General features: G+C 40.9%; 1 protein-coding gene across 6 annotated transcripts in view; it reads left to right on the forward strand.

The window, feature by feature from the left end:
- The window catches only part of LOC131134832 (protocadherin Fat 3), a 121,606-nt gene that overhangs the window by 98,576 nt on the left and 10,001 nt on the right, over positions 1 to 13,029 (forward strand). For all 6 annotated transcript variants that reach the window (XM_078792681.1, XM_078792682.1, XM_078792683.1 and 3 more), the window contains 6 exons: positions 40 to 194; positions 1,787 to 2,029; positions 5,429 to 5,675; positions 6,605 to 6,758; positions 9,949 to 10,661; positions 10,753 to 10,866. In XM_078792681.1, coding sequence (XP_078648807.1) covers positions 40 to 194; positions 1,787 to 2,029; positions 5,429 to 5,675; positions 6,605 to 6,758; positions 9,949 to 10,661; positions 10,753 to 10,866 — 1,626 coding nt within the window. The remainder of the gene's footprint in view (positions 1 to 39; positions 195 to 1,786; positions 2,030 to 5,428; positions 5,676 to 6,604; positions 6,759 to 9,948; positions 10,662 to 10,752; positions 10,867 to 13,029) is intronic.

Below are 13,029 nucleotides of genomic sequence, written 5' to 3' on the forward strand. Positions count from 1 at the left end.
TATGTAACCCGCTTTCCCGGCGTCCGTGTGTGCGTGCAGGTCACTCGTCGTTGAGTTTTTCGGGTAACAGCTACATCAAGTACCAGCTCTCAGAGCGACTCCAGACAGAACTGAAGCTCAGCCTGAGAATAAGAACGCTGCAGACCAGAGGGATCATCATGTACACTCACAGCGAGCCGTGCACCATGCTGAAGGTACGTGCACGCACTTCGCTCATGCACTTCGTTAGGATGATCACGGATGCAGTCACTCAGTGCTTTAAGAGAGATTTGATTTCCTGTCATGGTCCTCTTGGAGGCAATATTTTGTTGCTGATTTATGATGGGGATTGTAATTGGGAAAATGAACTTCTTAAGATATCCAGTGGTTATCATCTGAGAAGAACATCTCCACACTGTTAGACTTCTATTACGGGGTAAATGGAAGCGAGAGGCGAGCAGACGAGAGAAAGCGTCAATAGAAATATTCATATTTCTACTTGTAGGGGTTGGAATTCTAATTTAGAAATAATGATGAGCTGTCATATTATGGTGGATTGGTCTCTGTGCCAAAGTGGGCCAAATTCACATTGTGCAATACTGAGTGGGTGTCAGCATCATTTGAGGATTGTCTTTGGAGGCCTAAATAAAGGCCCAAGAAGGCCAGCATTGTTAGTTCAGTGAACGGCATCGTGCCACGTCGATAACGTGAACAACGTCTCTGGGCACTTGGAGTGGTGGGGGGCGGTTTGAGCTGCAAACCGCCGGTATCCACTATTGGGACTTTGTGTTTGACAGTCGCCATTTTCTTTTGTTAAGTTTTTGTTATTATCCCAAACAAATAATTCATATCAGGAAAGTCCGGTTTAGAGCTTCAAAATAAAAAAAAATGTCTCCAAATTTCTACTGACTGTCCGTGTATTTATGTATTTATGGAGACAGGGATCTGCTGTATTCTTATCGCCAGTGTTGGGCACATTACTTTTTTAAAAAATCATTAGTTATAATTGCTAGTAGCAACAAAGACGGGTACCATTACAGAGGTTAGAATTTATTGCAGTAGACAGATGTTTCTGTGGGCACAAGATGTGGACAAAGTTTTTTTTGGGACATAATGTACGTACATTTATACCTTCGATATCAACAAGGTTAAAGTAGTATCTGTACTTTCATTTGAGAAACGCAGTCTTTTCACTAGTCTTTCACTAGTCTTTTTTTCCTCCTCACTGGCCATGGTCTCGCTATGCTGTATCGACTTCCCGGTACTTTGGACGTGTTCTAAACACCCGCCCACTCAAGTTCTCTGATTGGCTGAAGACGCAATTTTACTAAACCTTAGCCAATCCTCATTGCTTATGTGCCCTAAACACCCGCCCACGTAAGTTCTCTAATTGGCTGACGACTCAATCTTAGCCAATCCTCATCGCTTATGTGCTCTAAACACCCGCCCACTTAAGTTCTCTGATTGGCTGAAGACGCAATCTTAGCCAATCGTCATCGCTTATGTGATTAAAAAGAAAACACCCGCCCACCCAAGTTCTCTGATTGGCTGAAGACACAATTTTAGCCAATCCTCATCGCTTATGTGGTCTAAACACCCGCCCACCCAAGTTCTCTGATTGGCTGAAGACGCAATCTTACTAAACCTGAGAATAACCTGTTAGCTTCTGAGCATTGGAGTCAAGTTGTATTGACGATGTGTAAACGTTTGATATATTATACACTATAATAGTTTAAATACAATACACTCTTCAACATGCTGAAAAGATCAATGACGTACACGCGGGTCACGTGTTTGTTCGTGTCAGCTGGACGAAGGAAAGCTGTGGTTCCAGCTCACCTGCGTACCCGGCGACGGACATGCGGACCGAGGCCACATGTTGGGGATCTCCGGCCGTCGGATCAACGATGGCAGCTGGCACACGGTGACGCTGGAGCTCAACCGCAACTTCAGCAGCCTGTCTTTGGATGACAGCTACGTGGAGGGACGCAGCGGACCGGCGTACCTGCAACCTCTTGCTTCGGACAGAACCATCTACTTTGGAGCGCTGGTCGGTCCTTGCTTTCTTGGCCTTTTCAGCTTTCACTTTCACATTAGGAACAGCTGCATGACATGATTATATTACATTAGATTATATTAGATTAGATTAGAAAAACACTTCTTATTTTTCAACTGCACACATAGGGTACTCATTAAGGTGGTCCTTATATGCTGGTCAAATGTTTGTTTTTTTGGAAATGTTCAACTGTCACCCTCTAAATTTGTTATGATATCAATAAAAACACACTGTGCAAAATTTTGAATTTTTTCAACAATATTTAGAGGTTGCTCAAAGCCTCTGAATATTTCCAGAATTGCTGGTTTTTGAGGAAATTGTACCATTTTAAGAACACAAATCAAAATAAAATCAAACATTACCTTTATTGACGAGTCACTGTGACAGAGTGGTAACCAACATAATACAAGTAAATGACATCATTGAAATAAAGCATGAAACTAATTTCTTATGCTTGTATCTCAAATAATGAAATCAGAACCATAGTATAATATAAGCAATATTGTGATTTAACTTTAAAAACTTATTTGATTAACTGAATATTAAATTAATTATTTTATTTTGCTTTGTGTTCTTAAAATGCTACAATTTCCTCAAAAACCAGCAATTCTGGAAATATTCAGAGGCCTTGAGCAAATATTGTTGAAAAAATTCAAACATTTTGCACAGTGTGTTTTTATTGATATCCAAACACAGGGGTCTCAAACTCAATTTACCTGGGGGCCACTGGAGCTAGGGTCTGGGCAAGGCTGGGCCGCATCAGGTTTTCAAAAAAAAAAAACAACGCATTTATTAAAAACTGAAAAATATACAAACTTTTTCAGTGCTTTGGTTCCGATTTTCTACAATAAAAGCTCTGATAAAACATTCCACTGTTCTCAAATATCTTAATTTTTATTTTTCTGCACAAAATAAGATGAAAAATAAATAAACAAATCAAGAATAAAGAAAATCAATCAATCAGTAATAAATAAATATAATAATAATAATAAAAACTTAAGAAAGCACATATAGTTGGTGGGTAGACAAATGATTTTTTTCAGATTAAAATGAACAAAGCATTATTAGAGCCCTGTAGACATGACAAAACACGACTATAGTCACATTTATACTCTTTTTATTTACAACATATTGCGCAACTGCAGGGTCTTGAGACACATGCTAACTCGCAAACTAGAGAGCTAGCCACCTAAACGGTAGCCTTCAAGTTATTTCCTTTCAACTTAAATAGCCAAAAACTTACCACTTCCACACGAATAGGGAGGATAACTATTAACAGTTATTTAACCTTTAACATGAACATGAATCAAACGTAATCATTTTTTCTGGGTACATGATACCATACAGCATCCATATCAAACATTAAACTTTCATATCAAGGCGGGGGCCTCAAACTGGGGGGGGCACGTGTTTGAGACCGCTGTCCTAACACATTTGGAGGGTGAGAGTTGAACATTTCCAAAAGAAACCAATTTGACCCCCATATCAGGACCACCTTAATGAGCCTCTACTTAAAAAAACAAAAACCAGAAGACATTTGGACAACACGGTCACATGCAAGCCGTCACTCATGCATACAATAAGGGAACTTTTACTGTATAGTAATGTCATATATAATATTGACAACATTTTGCCCAAATGTTTTTTTTACATTTATCCTAACATATTGGTGGGGTGAGAGCATGAAATTTCAAAAGTTGAAAAATAAGGACCACCCTAGTACTCATTTAAACCGGAGAGGGTTTTAGAGGTGTAAGACATCTCCTGGTGGGTTTGTCTTCTGTTTGGTGGTGCCAAGCTGTGGTACCATGTGGTAAACTGTACTGTATTACGCTCTTTTGCTGTGCTTTGATTTGCAACAACATGGAAATACCATAAGCAGTACAATGCCGCTAATGTTACCTGTAAATGTAATCATTAAATATTAATGAAAATGAGCAAATAGCATTAGATTATGCACCAATCAAAAATGCACAGCAGCACATCTCACCTTCACGCACAGCGTTAACATTAGTGAACAAGGACGAGGTGAAAGGAAAAATAGAAAATACAAATGTCGGAGAAAGTCATACACATAAATCTCAATCTGCATCACACGTGCTGTGTTCAAGGACCGCCGAGCAAAGTGGCCGCAATGCTGGAAGAAGACACATCAATTTAATTACATGTGCACAATTAGGGTCTTTGTAACGTAGTTGGTGCATTCAGTCGACAATTAATTGACACAGAAAAACTAATTAGTCAGAGCATCACGTCAGCACAAAATACAAATGATTCGAGTTCATTACGTTGTGTTCGAGTGCATTACGGAAATCTCAATGTTCAGCACCAGTGTTGTGATGCCGTTTGTCATTTTTATTAATGTAACCCCCCCCCCCCAGTCTATCATCAATACATGTACAATGATAATGTAGTCATGAAAACTTTATATGTACAACATAATTGAGGAAAATGCATTTTCTTAATCAGCTAAAAGTATATTTAATAGTGGTAGTATTGCCTATACGGAACTTTTTTTTTTCCCCTAGTACCCCCCCCCCCCCCCCCCCCCCGGAACTTACAGTCTATTATCAATACATGTACAACGATAATGTAGTCATGAAAACTTTTTTTGAACAACATAATTGAGGAAAATGCATTTTCTTAGTCATATAGTATAATAGTAATATAATAATAGTATATTTAATAATGGTAGTATTACCTATACGGACCTTTTTTTTTTTTTTTCAAGTAACCCCCCCTTGGGAACTTACAGTCTATCATCAATACATGTACAATGATAATTTAGTCATGAAAACTTTATACGAACAACATAATTGAGGAAAATGCATTTTCTTAGTCAGCTAAAAGTATATTTAATAATGGTAGTATTTCCTATACAGAACTTTTTTTTATATAGATTATTGAATGATTTTTTTTATTTCTTCACAAAAAAATCTCCAAATTATAATTAAAATAAAGTACAAGACAAATACTTTAGACAAACACACACTTATTTATGGACAATGTAATGATCTCAACAACATGACCCAATTATGCCTTTTTATTAAATACAATAGTTGGAAGTGAATAAAGTCCGTTTTTAAACAATGTATAAATATAACAATATATTTGAACAAGACACACAGAGACAAAAAGTGAAAAATATAAATCTCATCACACAAGTATTGGTGGGAATATAGAATATAGAATTTGAAAGTAGCCTTCCACATCTTTTCACTCTTCAGTATTTGGCCCCCGGTGGACAAAGTCTGGTCTCCTCTGATGGTCTGAACCCCCACAGCCAAGGGATCCAATCAATCTAAACACTTAAGTCCGTGTTTGTAGAAAGTGTAGGAATTGTGCTGGAAGTCTGCGGGTGTGTTCTCCAATGATCGTCTCCAACCGTCTCAGGTGCAGCATCCCACCTCACGCGGCCTCATCGACGCCCACAAGGACCCCATGGCGATGGAGGGCTTCCAGGGCTGCCTGGACTCGGTCATGCTGAACAACAACGAGTTGCCGCTGCAGAACAAACGCTCGCGCTATGCTGAAGTGGTGGGACTGACGGAGCTGAAGCTGGGCTGCGTCCTCTTCCCTGATGCCTGCCTGCAGCAGCCGTGTCGCAACGGGGGGAGCTGCGTCACTCTGTCGTCTGGTGGTGAGGCACCCAAACATGGCCACATGTACTAAGACAGGGGTCTCAAACTCAATTTACCTGGGGGCCACCGGAGCTAGGTTCTGGGTGAAGCCGGGCCGCATCAGGTTTTCAAAAAAAAACCCAAAACACATTTATTAAAAACTGGAAAAAAATCATAAAAAAAACAATCTTCAATGCTTTTGCTTCTGCTATACCCTACACTTTTTCAGTACTTTGGTTCCGCTTTTCCACACCAAAATACTTGATAAAACATCCACTGTTGGCAAATATCTTATTTTTTTTATTTTTCTATACACAAAATAAGATAAAAAAAAAAACAAATTAAGAATAAAGACAATAAATCAATCAATCAGTAATAAATAAGTAAAATTATAATAAAACAGCAAATAATAATCTACAGTTGGTAGAGAAATATTTTTTTCAGATTGAAATGTACAGTATTAACAGTTATTTAACCTTCAACATGAACATGAATGAAACGTAATAATTTGACCCAATTAGCAAGTTAGCATCGTACTCAGTTCCATCTGGGAGCAGCGTTGTAACTTTAACAAGATGCTTTATGTTGACGTGTATTTTCCCTTTTATTCCAAATCATTTCCTGCATTTTGTTTGTACCCAGCGTCATAAGCCTTTAGCTTCATTGCTAATCCAAAGCAAAACAGGGTAGGGTAACAGTATGGGCGTCGCAAAATCATGTTCATGACAGCTTTAAGCTGTCATTTCAACATTAAACGTTGGTATCAAGGTGGGGGCCCCGCAAGTTTGAGACCCCTGTACTAAAACCTCAAATATGCTATATTAGTACCTCTATATTAGTACTAGTAATGTTTGTTTGGCCAAGAGTGAATTGAAAACTCAAGCCAATTTGACCCCACCAATGAATTCTATGACTATTCCCTTCTTTTCCTGTGTTTTCCATCTGCCAGGATTCTCCTGCATCTGCAACCGCCTGTACACCGGAGGCCGATGTGAGATGGAGATCACGGCGTGTGTTCCCAATCCGTGCAGGAACGGTGGCGTCTGTAAGGCCATTGGCAACGCTTTCCTGTGCAGCTGTAGAAGAGGCTTTAAAGGTCTAACGTGAGTAACTTCTACTTATTAGATGTATTCTATTATTGATTTATGTACAACTATAGTGTCTCAGATGCATGTCAAGCATAACTTTGACACTAAGTTAGCCATATACTGTATGTAACTCCCTCGGACAGCAACTAGTTCTTGTGTTTTACTGATGGATTTATTACAAAACCAACGTCAGAACTAAAAAGGATTCAGATACAAAATACAATAAATTACTGATTACATAATACACAAATATACTAATTTGTTTTCTTATCATTAAGACTTTTTCTTTACTGTAGAGCAAATAAACTTGCCACATTACATACATTTCCATCAACAAACAACCATCACATTCATGATGAGCATTAAGCTAGTAGCTAGTAGCTAACTGTAAACTACGACACTAAGAGACTGAAACGAAAATAATCCTAAACACATATACTGCACCTTAATAACTGCACAAATGCCTTAGGAAGGAAATTATAGAGATCTTCACTAACTTTTAGCAGCTATTAGCTTTTGAGATCTCAATTATGTGACAAAAAAACGGAGCTTATTTTCTATGGGTGTAACGACTAAACGTGCACGTGCGGAAACCACGATTTCACAGACAATTAGTTCCGTCCCATTCACTCATATGCAGCTAGGTAGGAACCAAAAAACCAAAATAGGTAAGAACTTCTAACTGACTGAGAGGCACTTATACTATATTTATCTCAAGTGGTTAGCGCAGGCCACACAGCTAGGAGACCCGAGTTCGATTCCACCCTTGGCCATCTCTGTGTGGAGTTAGCATGTTAGTTTTTCTCCGGGTACTCATTCCACATTCCAAAAACATGCTAGGTTAATTGGCCACTCCAAATTGTCCATAGGTATGAATGTGAGTGTGAATGGTTGTTTGTCTAAAATATTTTATATTTTATTTATTAATATTTCTAAATAAATATAAGACCAGAAGTACAGTATTTACAATCTTGGAACTGAACTGTTCCAAGATGCACGTGTGCACGTGCACACATGAGCACGCATGTGTTAACATTTTTCTTCAATAGTCAACCTCCCTCCATGCTTTTCCACTTCCTGGGAAGTGGGAAGGAGGCACGCCAAGGAAATATACGTCGTTTTTACATCTTAAAATTGCAGCAAACATGAGCTCATTTATTATGCGCTTGCATCATCGCCGCTTTTTGCCTTTTGTGTGTATCAATAAATAAAAATAAAAAGTATAAATGCAAATAAATGGGATTGGGTGTATAAATCCGTCTTTGGCAGCGAATGAGTTGCTGGAACATTCAGTATCCTTCCCAAGGATACATCGACACGGCTGCATGGGGGGCCGCCGATCGAAAGCACCTTTGCCATATTCCCCGTGCCAACATCCTCAGACGCATCAATAGCATTCTAATCACTCCAAGCCAGCGGAGGGCATGAATGCAAATGGCGGCTAGCAAGCGTGACACAAGTGAACATGGTGCAGTCACGGGCAACAACGACATTTCCATAAATATAAACAACTTAGTAATACATTTTCTTTAATCGTTATGCTTTCTAATATGCCCTGGTATATTATATCTGGCTTTAATCATTTGTGCACTCTGATCCATCTCATCAATTGTGTTCTTCAGTTATTATTATTTTTCCTTCTTTAGCTTCTTGAGGAGCAGCGCTCCAGGAAGTATTATTATCCTACAATGCCTTCATTTAATATCGCAATATGCTCATTGCAGCATCCTCCCTAGGGTGTTTAACTTCACCTTGGATCTCGGAGAAGCTATCAGAGTTGAGTTCCCATCTTTTTTGCAGGCTTTTTAGATGTCAGAGTACTCGTGCCGCAGTATGTGCAGACGTTCCTGCCGTAGCGCTCTCATTTGCACAATCAATAGATTCCTCAAGCTGGGAAATAGGGAGTTCCACTCGGGTCGAGTGAGACGACACAAATGGCGCCCAGTTTGCTGCATCTTGGGTGGCTCCCAGGCTTTTAGTGTCTCCGTTGGTGTTTGATGTCTTCCCAGGGGTGGCCTGACCTGAGGTCTCCATGCTTTAATTATATCTTTTTACTCCGCATTGTTGCTAAGCAACTATAGCTCTCATATATCAATATTATTATTGTTATTATTATTCAGAAGTTGTATTTCTGAATAAAGAGGTGGAAATCAAAAGTGTTTTTTTTTTAATCTGATTAATCGAAAAATAATCAACCGATTAATGGCTTATTAAAAATAATCATTAGTTGCATTCATAAACCTGCTATAAAAGCTATTATTCCAGAGGTCAACACTTACTGACACCTAGTGTCCAATGTAGAGTACTACATTGACAATGTGAAAAATAAATACATACAATTTGCTTAAATAGGCATATTTTTTTTTACTAATAATTAGCCACAGTCAACCACAAAACAGCATGATTTATCTCATATATGAATATTATTGGTATTATTATTATTCAGAAGTTGTATTTCTGAATAAAGAGGTGGAAATCAAGTGTTCTTTTATCTGATTAATCAAAAAATAATCAACCGATTAATGGCTTATTAAAAATAATCGTTAGATGCATTCATAAACCTGCTATAAAAGCTATTATTCCAGAGGTCAACACTTACTGACACCTAGTGACCAATGTAGAGTACTACATTCACAATTTGAAAAATAAATACATACAATTTGCTTAAATAGGCATATTTTTGACTAAAAAAACAGCATGATTTATTAATTAATTTATATTTAGAATTATAATTTATATTTCAGACACCTGGAAAAATGAACAAAAATACATTTTATCGAGAAAATTCTAGTTTTACAAGCAAAAAATAATGCATAACATGGACAGAATGATACAGAAGAAGGTAAACAAATGAGACACGATATTAGACATAATATTGTACAATAGCAGATACATTTTCCTCTGAAAAATGGTGGTTTCTAAATCCAGGTTAGACTATGTTGGTATGCAAAGGTCCACCAGCGAGATGGAACATAAGCTACAACCTTGCACTCGCTTCACACGCGTAAAAATCATGAATTATTCCCGAGACAAAGAGATTGTTTTGTGAGCTGAGAGATGATTCTCAATGAATTTCATTTGCAGTCTTTTGCTATCTGGTGTTCTCCTTTGGATCGCCCAAGATTGTCCCGAAGCCCACGGGAGAAGATAACACGTGCTTAACACGCCTTCTTCTCACAGCAGCTTCTTCTGGTCCTTCCTGCAGATGTGAAAAGGATGTGAACGAATGCGACCACAACAATCCCGAGGGCGAGTGCGAGAACGGCGGAACCTGCGTCAACACCCACGGGTCCTTCTACTGCAACTGCTCAGCAGGCTTTGTGGGCCAGCGTTGCAGCTTGAGGCCCGTGGTGGTCCCCGACATGCAGGCGGGGCACGCGGTGGTCGGAAAGGAGGAAGTGATCGGCATCGCCGTGGTGCTTTTTGTCATGACCACCCTCATCGTCCTCTTCATCGCTTTCCGTAAGAAAGTCTTCCAAAAGAGCTACTCCAGAAACAACCTGTCCCTGGTCCAGGACCCGGCCACGGCGGCCCTGCTCAACAAGGCCAACGGTCTCCAGTTCAAGACCCTGCACTCCACAGCGGGAGACCCTATCAATCTCTATTCGGAGACCGGGCTGGGGCCCGCCGTGTTGGGGGCGGGTGGGATGATGGGACCTCCGCAGGTCCCCGTGAGGCCGATGGGGTACACGCCTTGTTTCCAGGGCGATCCGCAGTCCACGCTGGAGAAGATGGTGGACGGACGCATGGTGGAACATACAGAGATGAGCACCTTCCACCCGGACTCGCAGAGGATTCTCTCGGGGACCAACAGGAAGGGTGTGGTGGTCTGCAGCGTGGCCCCCAACCTTCCTCCAGTTTCTCCCTGTCGATCAGATTGCGACTCCATACAAAAGAGTCCGTGGGACAGCGATGAGGGTACGTCTTGTGGAACTGTTGGAACTTGCAAACCAGTATTTGTGTTTTCCTTCTAACAGGCCCCCAACTGGGCCGTGGTTCTGTCTTGCAGGGAAGATGGCGGACGTAGCGGAGGAAGTCACGTGTCTCTCGGGGAGCAACAGGGGCACTAACTCGGAGGTCCAATCACTGAGCTCCTTCCAGTCCGACTCTTGTGATGACAATGGTAAGATACGCCCACTCAGTTTTGTTTTACAGTAAGATTCCACTGTGAATCTCAAGATATCATCATTTTGTATTCTAAAGTACTCCTATGTTTGGTTATTAATATATGTGTACTAGCCATGTTGCGCCAATGCAATTAAAAAAAAAAAAAAAAAAAAATTTAAGTGGCACCTAGTGTCACCAATAAGGTGCCTTGTGGCATGCAGTGGCTCACACTGCCTCCCAACTGGCTCGTGGTGGCTTGTAACGGCGGCGAAAATTTAGTTTGGCAACAAGAAAAATGTTTCAAAATGTTTCAAATCTTTTGTCACGCCGCTAGCATCAAGCAATTACCGCCAAGTGTCCACCAAGTGGAACCAAATGTCACAAACAATCCGCCTATTGGAATCCACTGGAATGTAATGGCTCGAGCCAAGTTGAGCCAATGATGCTATGAGTCCACTGGTGCCAGTTGGTGCCATTTCGCGCCAATGCAATTTGCTGTGGCGCCAAGTGTCACCAATAAGGTGCCTAGTGGCGTGCAGTGGCTCACACTGCCTCCCGACTGGCTCGTAACGGCGGCAAAAATTGAGTTTGGCAGCAAGAAAAATGTTTCATAATGTTACAAGTCTTTGTCTTTGGAACCAAATGTCACAAACAAGCCGCCTATTGGAATCCACTGGAATGTGATGGCGCGAGCCAAGTTGCGCCAATGATGCTAGGAGTCCACTGGGCTGGCGCCAGTTCGCGCCAAAGATTATGTGATTGGTGCATAGTGGCTCGCTGTGGCGCCGAATAACGGCAACATGTTGAGCGAACATTAATTCGGCGCCACTACGCACCAATTACATAATCTTTGGCACCAACTGGCACCAACTGGCGCCGTATCAGTGGACTCCCAGCATTCCATGACTACTTCCTGGTACTGAAGTGGCACAAACTCCCATCCCACAGAAAGCAGCGTGTGGTCATTGGTACGTTTGTATTGTTTTCAACTATTTCATGTATTTATTCAACACACCATGCACACTCATCATTGGCGACTAGAATTGAGTTCAATAATTCATGCCACGTGATGGCTTCTTGTTAAGTTGCCTGGCGTGATTCCACCACCCCAACGTGAAATTGTTGGACACGTCCAATAATTGGCCGGCGATCAGTCCAGGGTCGGTGACCTGGCTCGGGTCCACCAGACCCAGGTGACCATAATGAGGACCAGCACTGACTTGTTATTAATCTTTCCAAATGGAAATATGACTTGATGTAATGGAGCCTCATATTTCCTGTCCACATCCTGGCTTGCTTTGCCTGATCCGTCATCAATTGTCTGTTGTTTGGGTTGTAGGCCATCAAATGTCTTCATTGAAATCTTGGCATTTTTAGGAAATATTCATCAAAATATCATCAAAAATCACATTCAAATATGCAATAGACAATCTTTTTTTATTTTGATGGATAGTAGATCTAATACAGCTAGTGGAGCTAGTACAGCTAGTGGAGCTAGTACAGCTAGTGGAGCTAATACAGCTAGTGGAGCTAATACAGCTAGTAGAGCTAATACAGCTAGTAGAGCTAATACAGCTAGTAGAGCTAGTGGAGCTAGTAGAGCTAGTGGAGCTAGTACAGCTAGTGGAGCTAGTGGAGCTAGTGGAGCTAATACAGCTAGTAGAGCTAGTAGAGCTAGTACAGCTAGTGGAGCTAGTACAGCTAGTGGAGCTAGTACAGCTAGTGGAGCTAGTACAGCTAGTGGAGCTAGTACAGCTAGTGGAGCTAGTACAGCTAGTGGAGCTAGTACAGCTAGTAGAGCTAGTACAGCTAGTGGAGCTAGTACAGCTAGTGGAGCTAATACAGCTAGTGGAGCTAATACAGCTAGTAGCGCTAGTACAGCTAGTACAGCTAGTGGAGCTAATACAGCTAGTGGAGCTAATAGAGCTAGTACAGCTAGTACAGCGAGTGAAGCTAATACAGCGAGTGGAGCTAATACAGCTAGTGGAGCTAATACAGCTAGTGGAGCTAATACAGCTAGTGGAGCTAATACAGCTAGTGGAGCTAATACAGCTAGTGGAGCTAGTGGAGCTAGTGGAGCTAGTGGAGCTAGTACAGCTAGTAGAGCTAGTACAGCTAGTAGAGCTAGTACAGCTAGTGGATCTAATACAAGCTAATGGAGCTAGTACAGCTAATGGAG

The sequence above is a fragment of the Doryrhamphus excisus genome, linkage group LG8 (assembly GCF_037039965.1).
Source record: "Doryrhamphus excisus strain RoL-2023G ecotype Guam linkage group LG8, RoL_Dexc_Guam_v1.1, whole genome shotgun sequence".
In the NCBI taxonomy this organism is placed as follows: Eukaryota; Metazoa; Chordata; class Actinopteri; order Syngnathiformes; family Syngnathidae; genus Doryrhamphus; species Doryrhamphus excisus.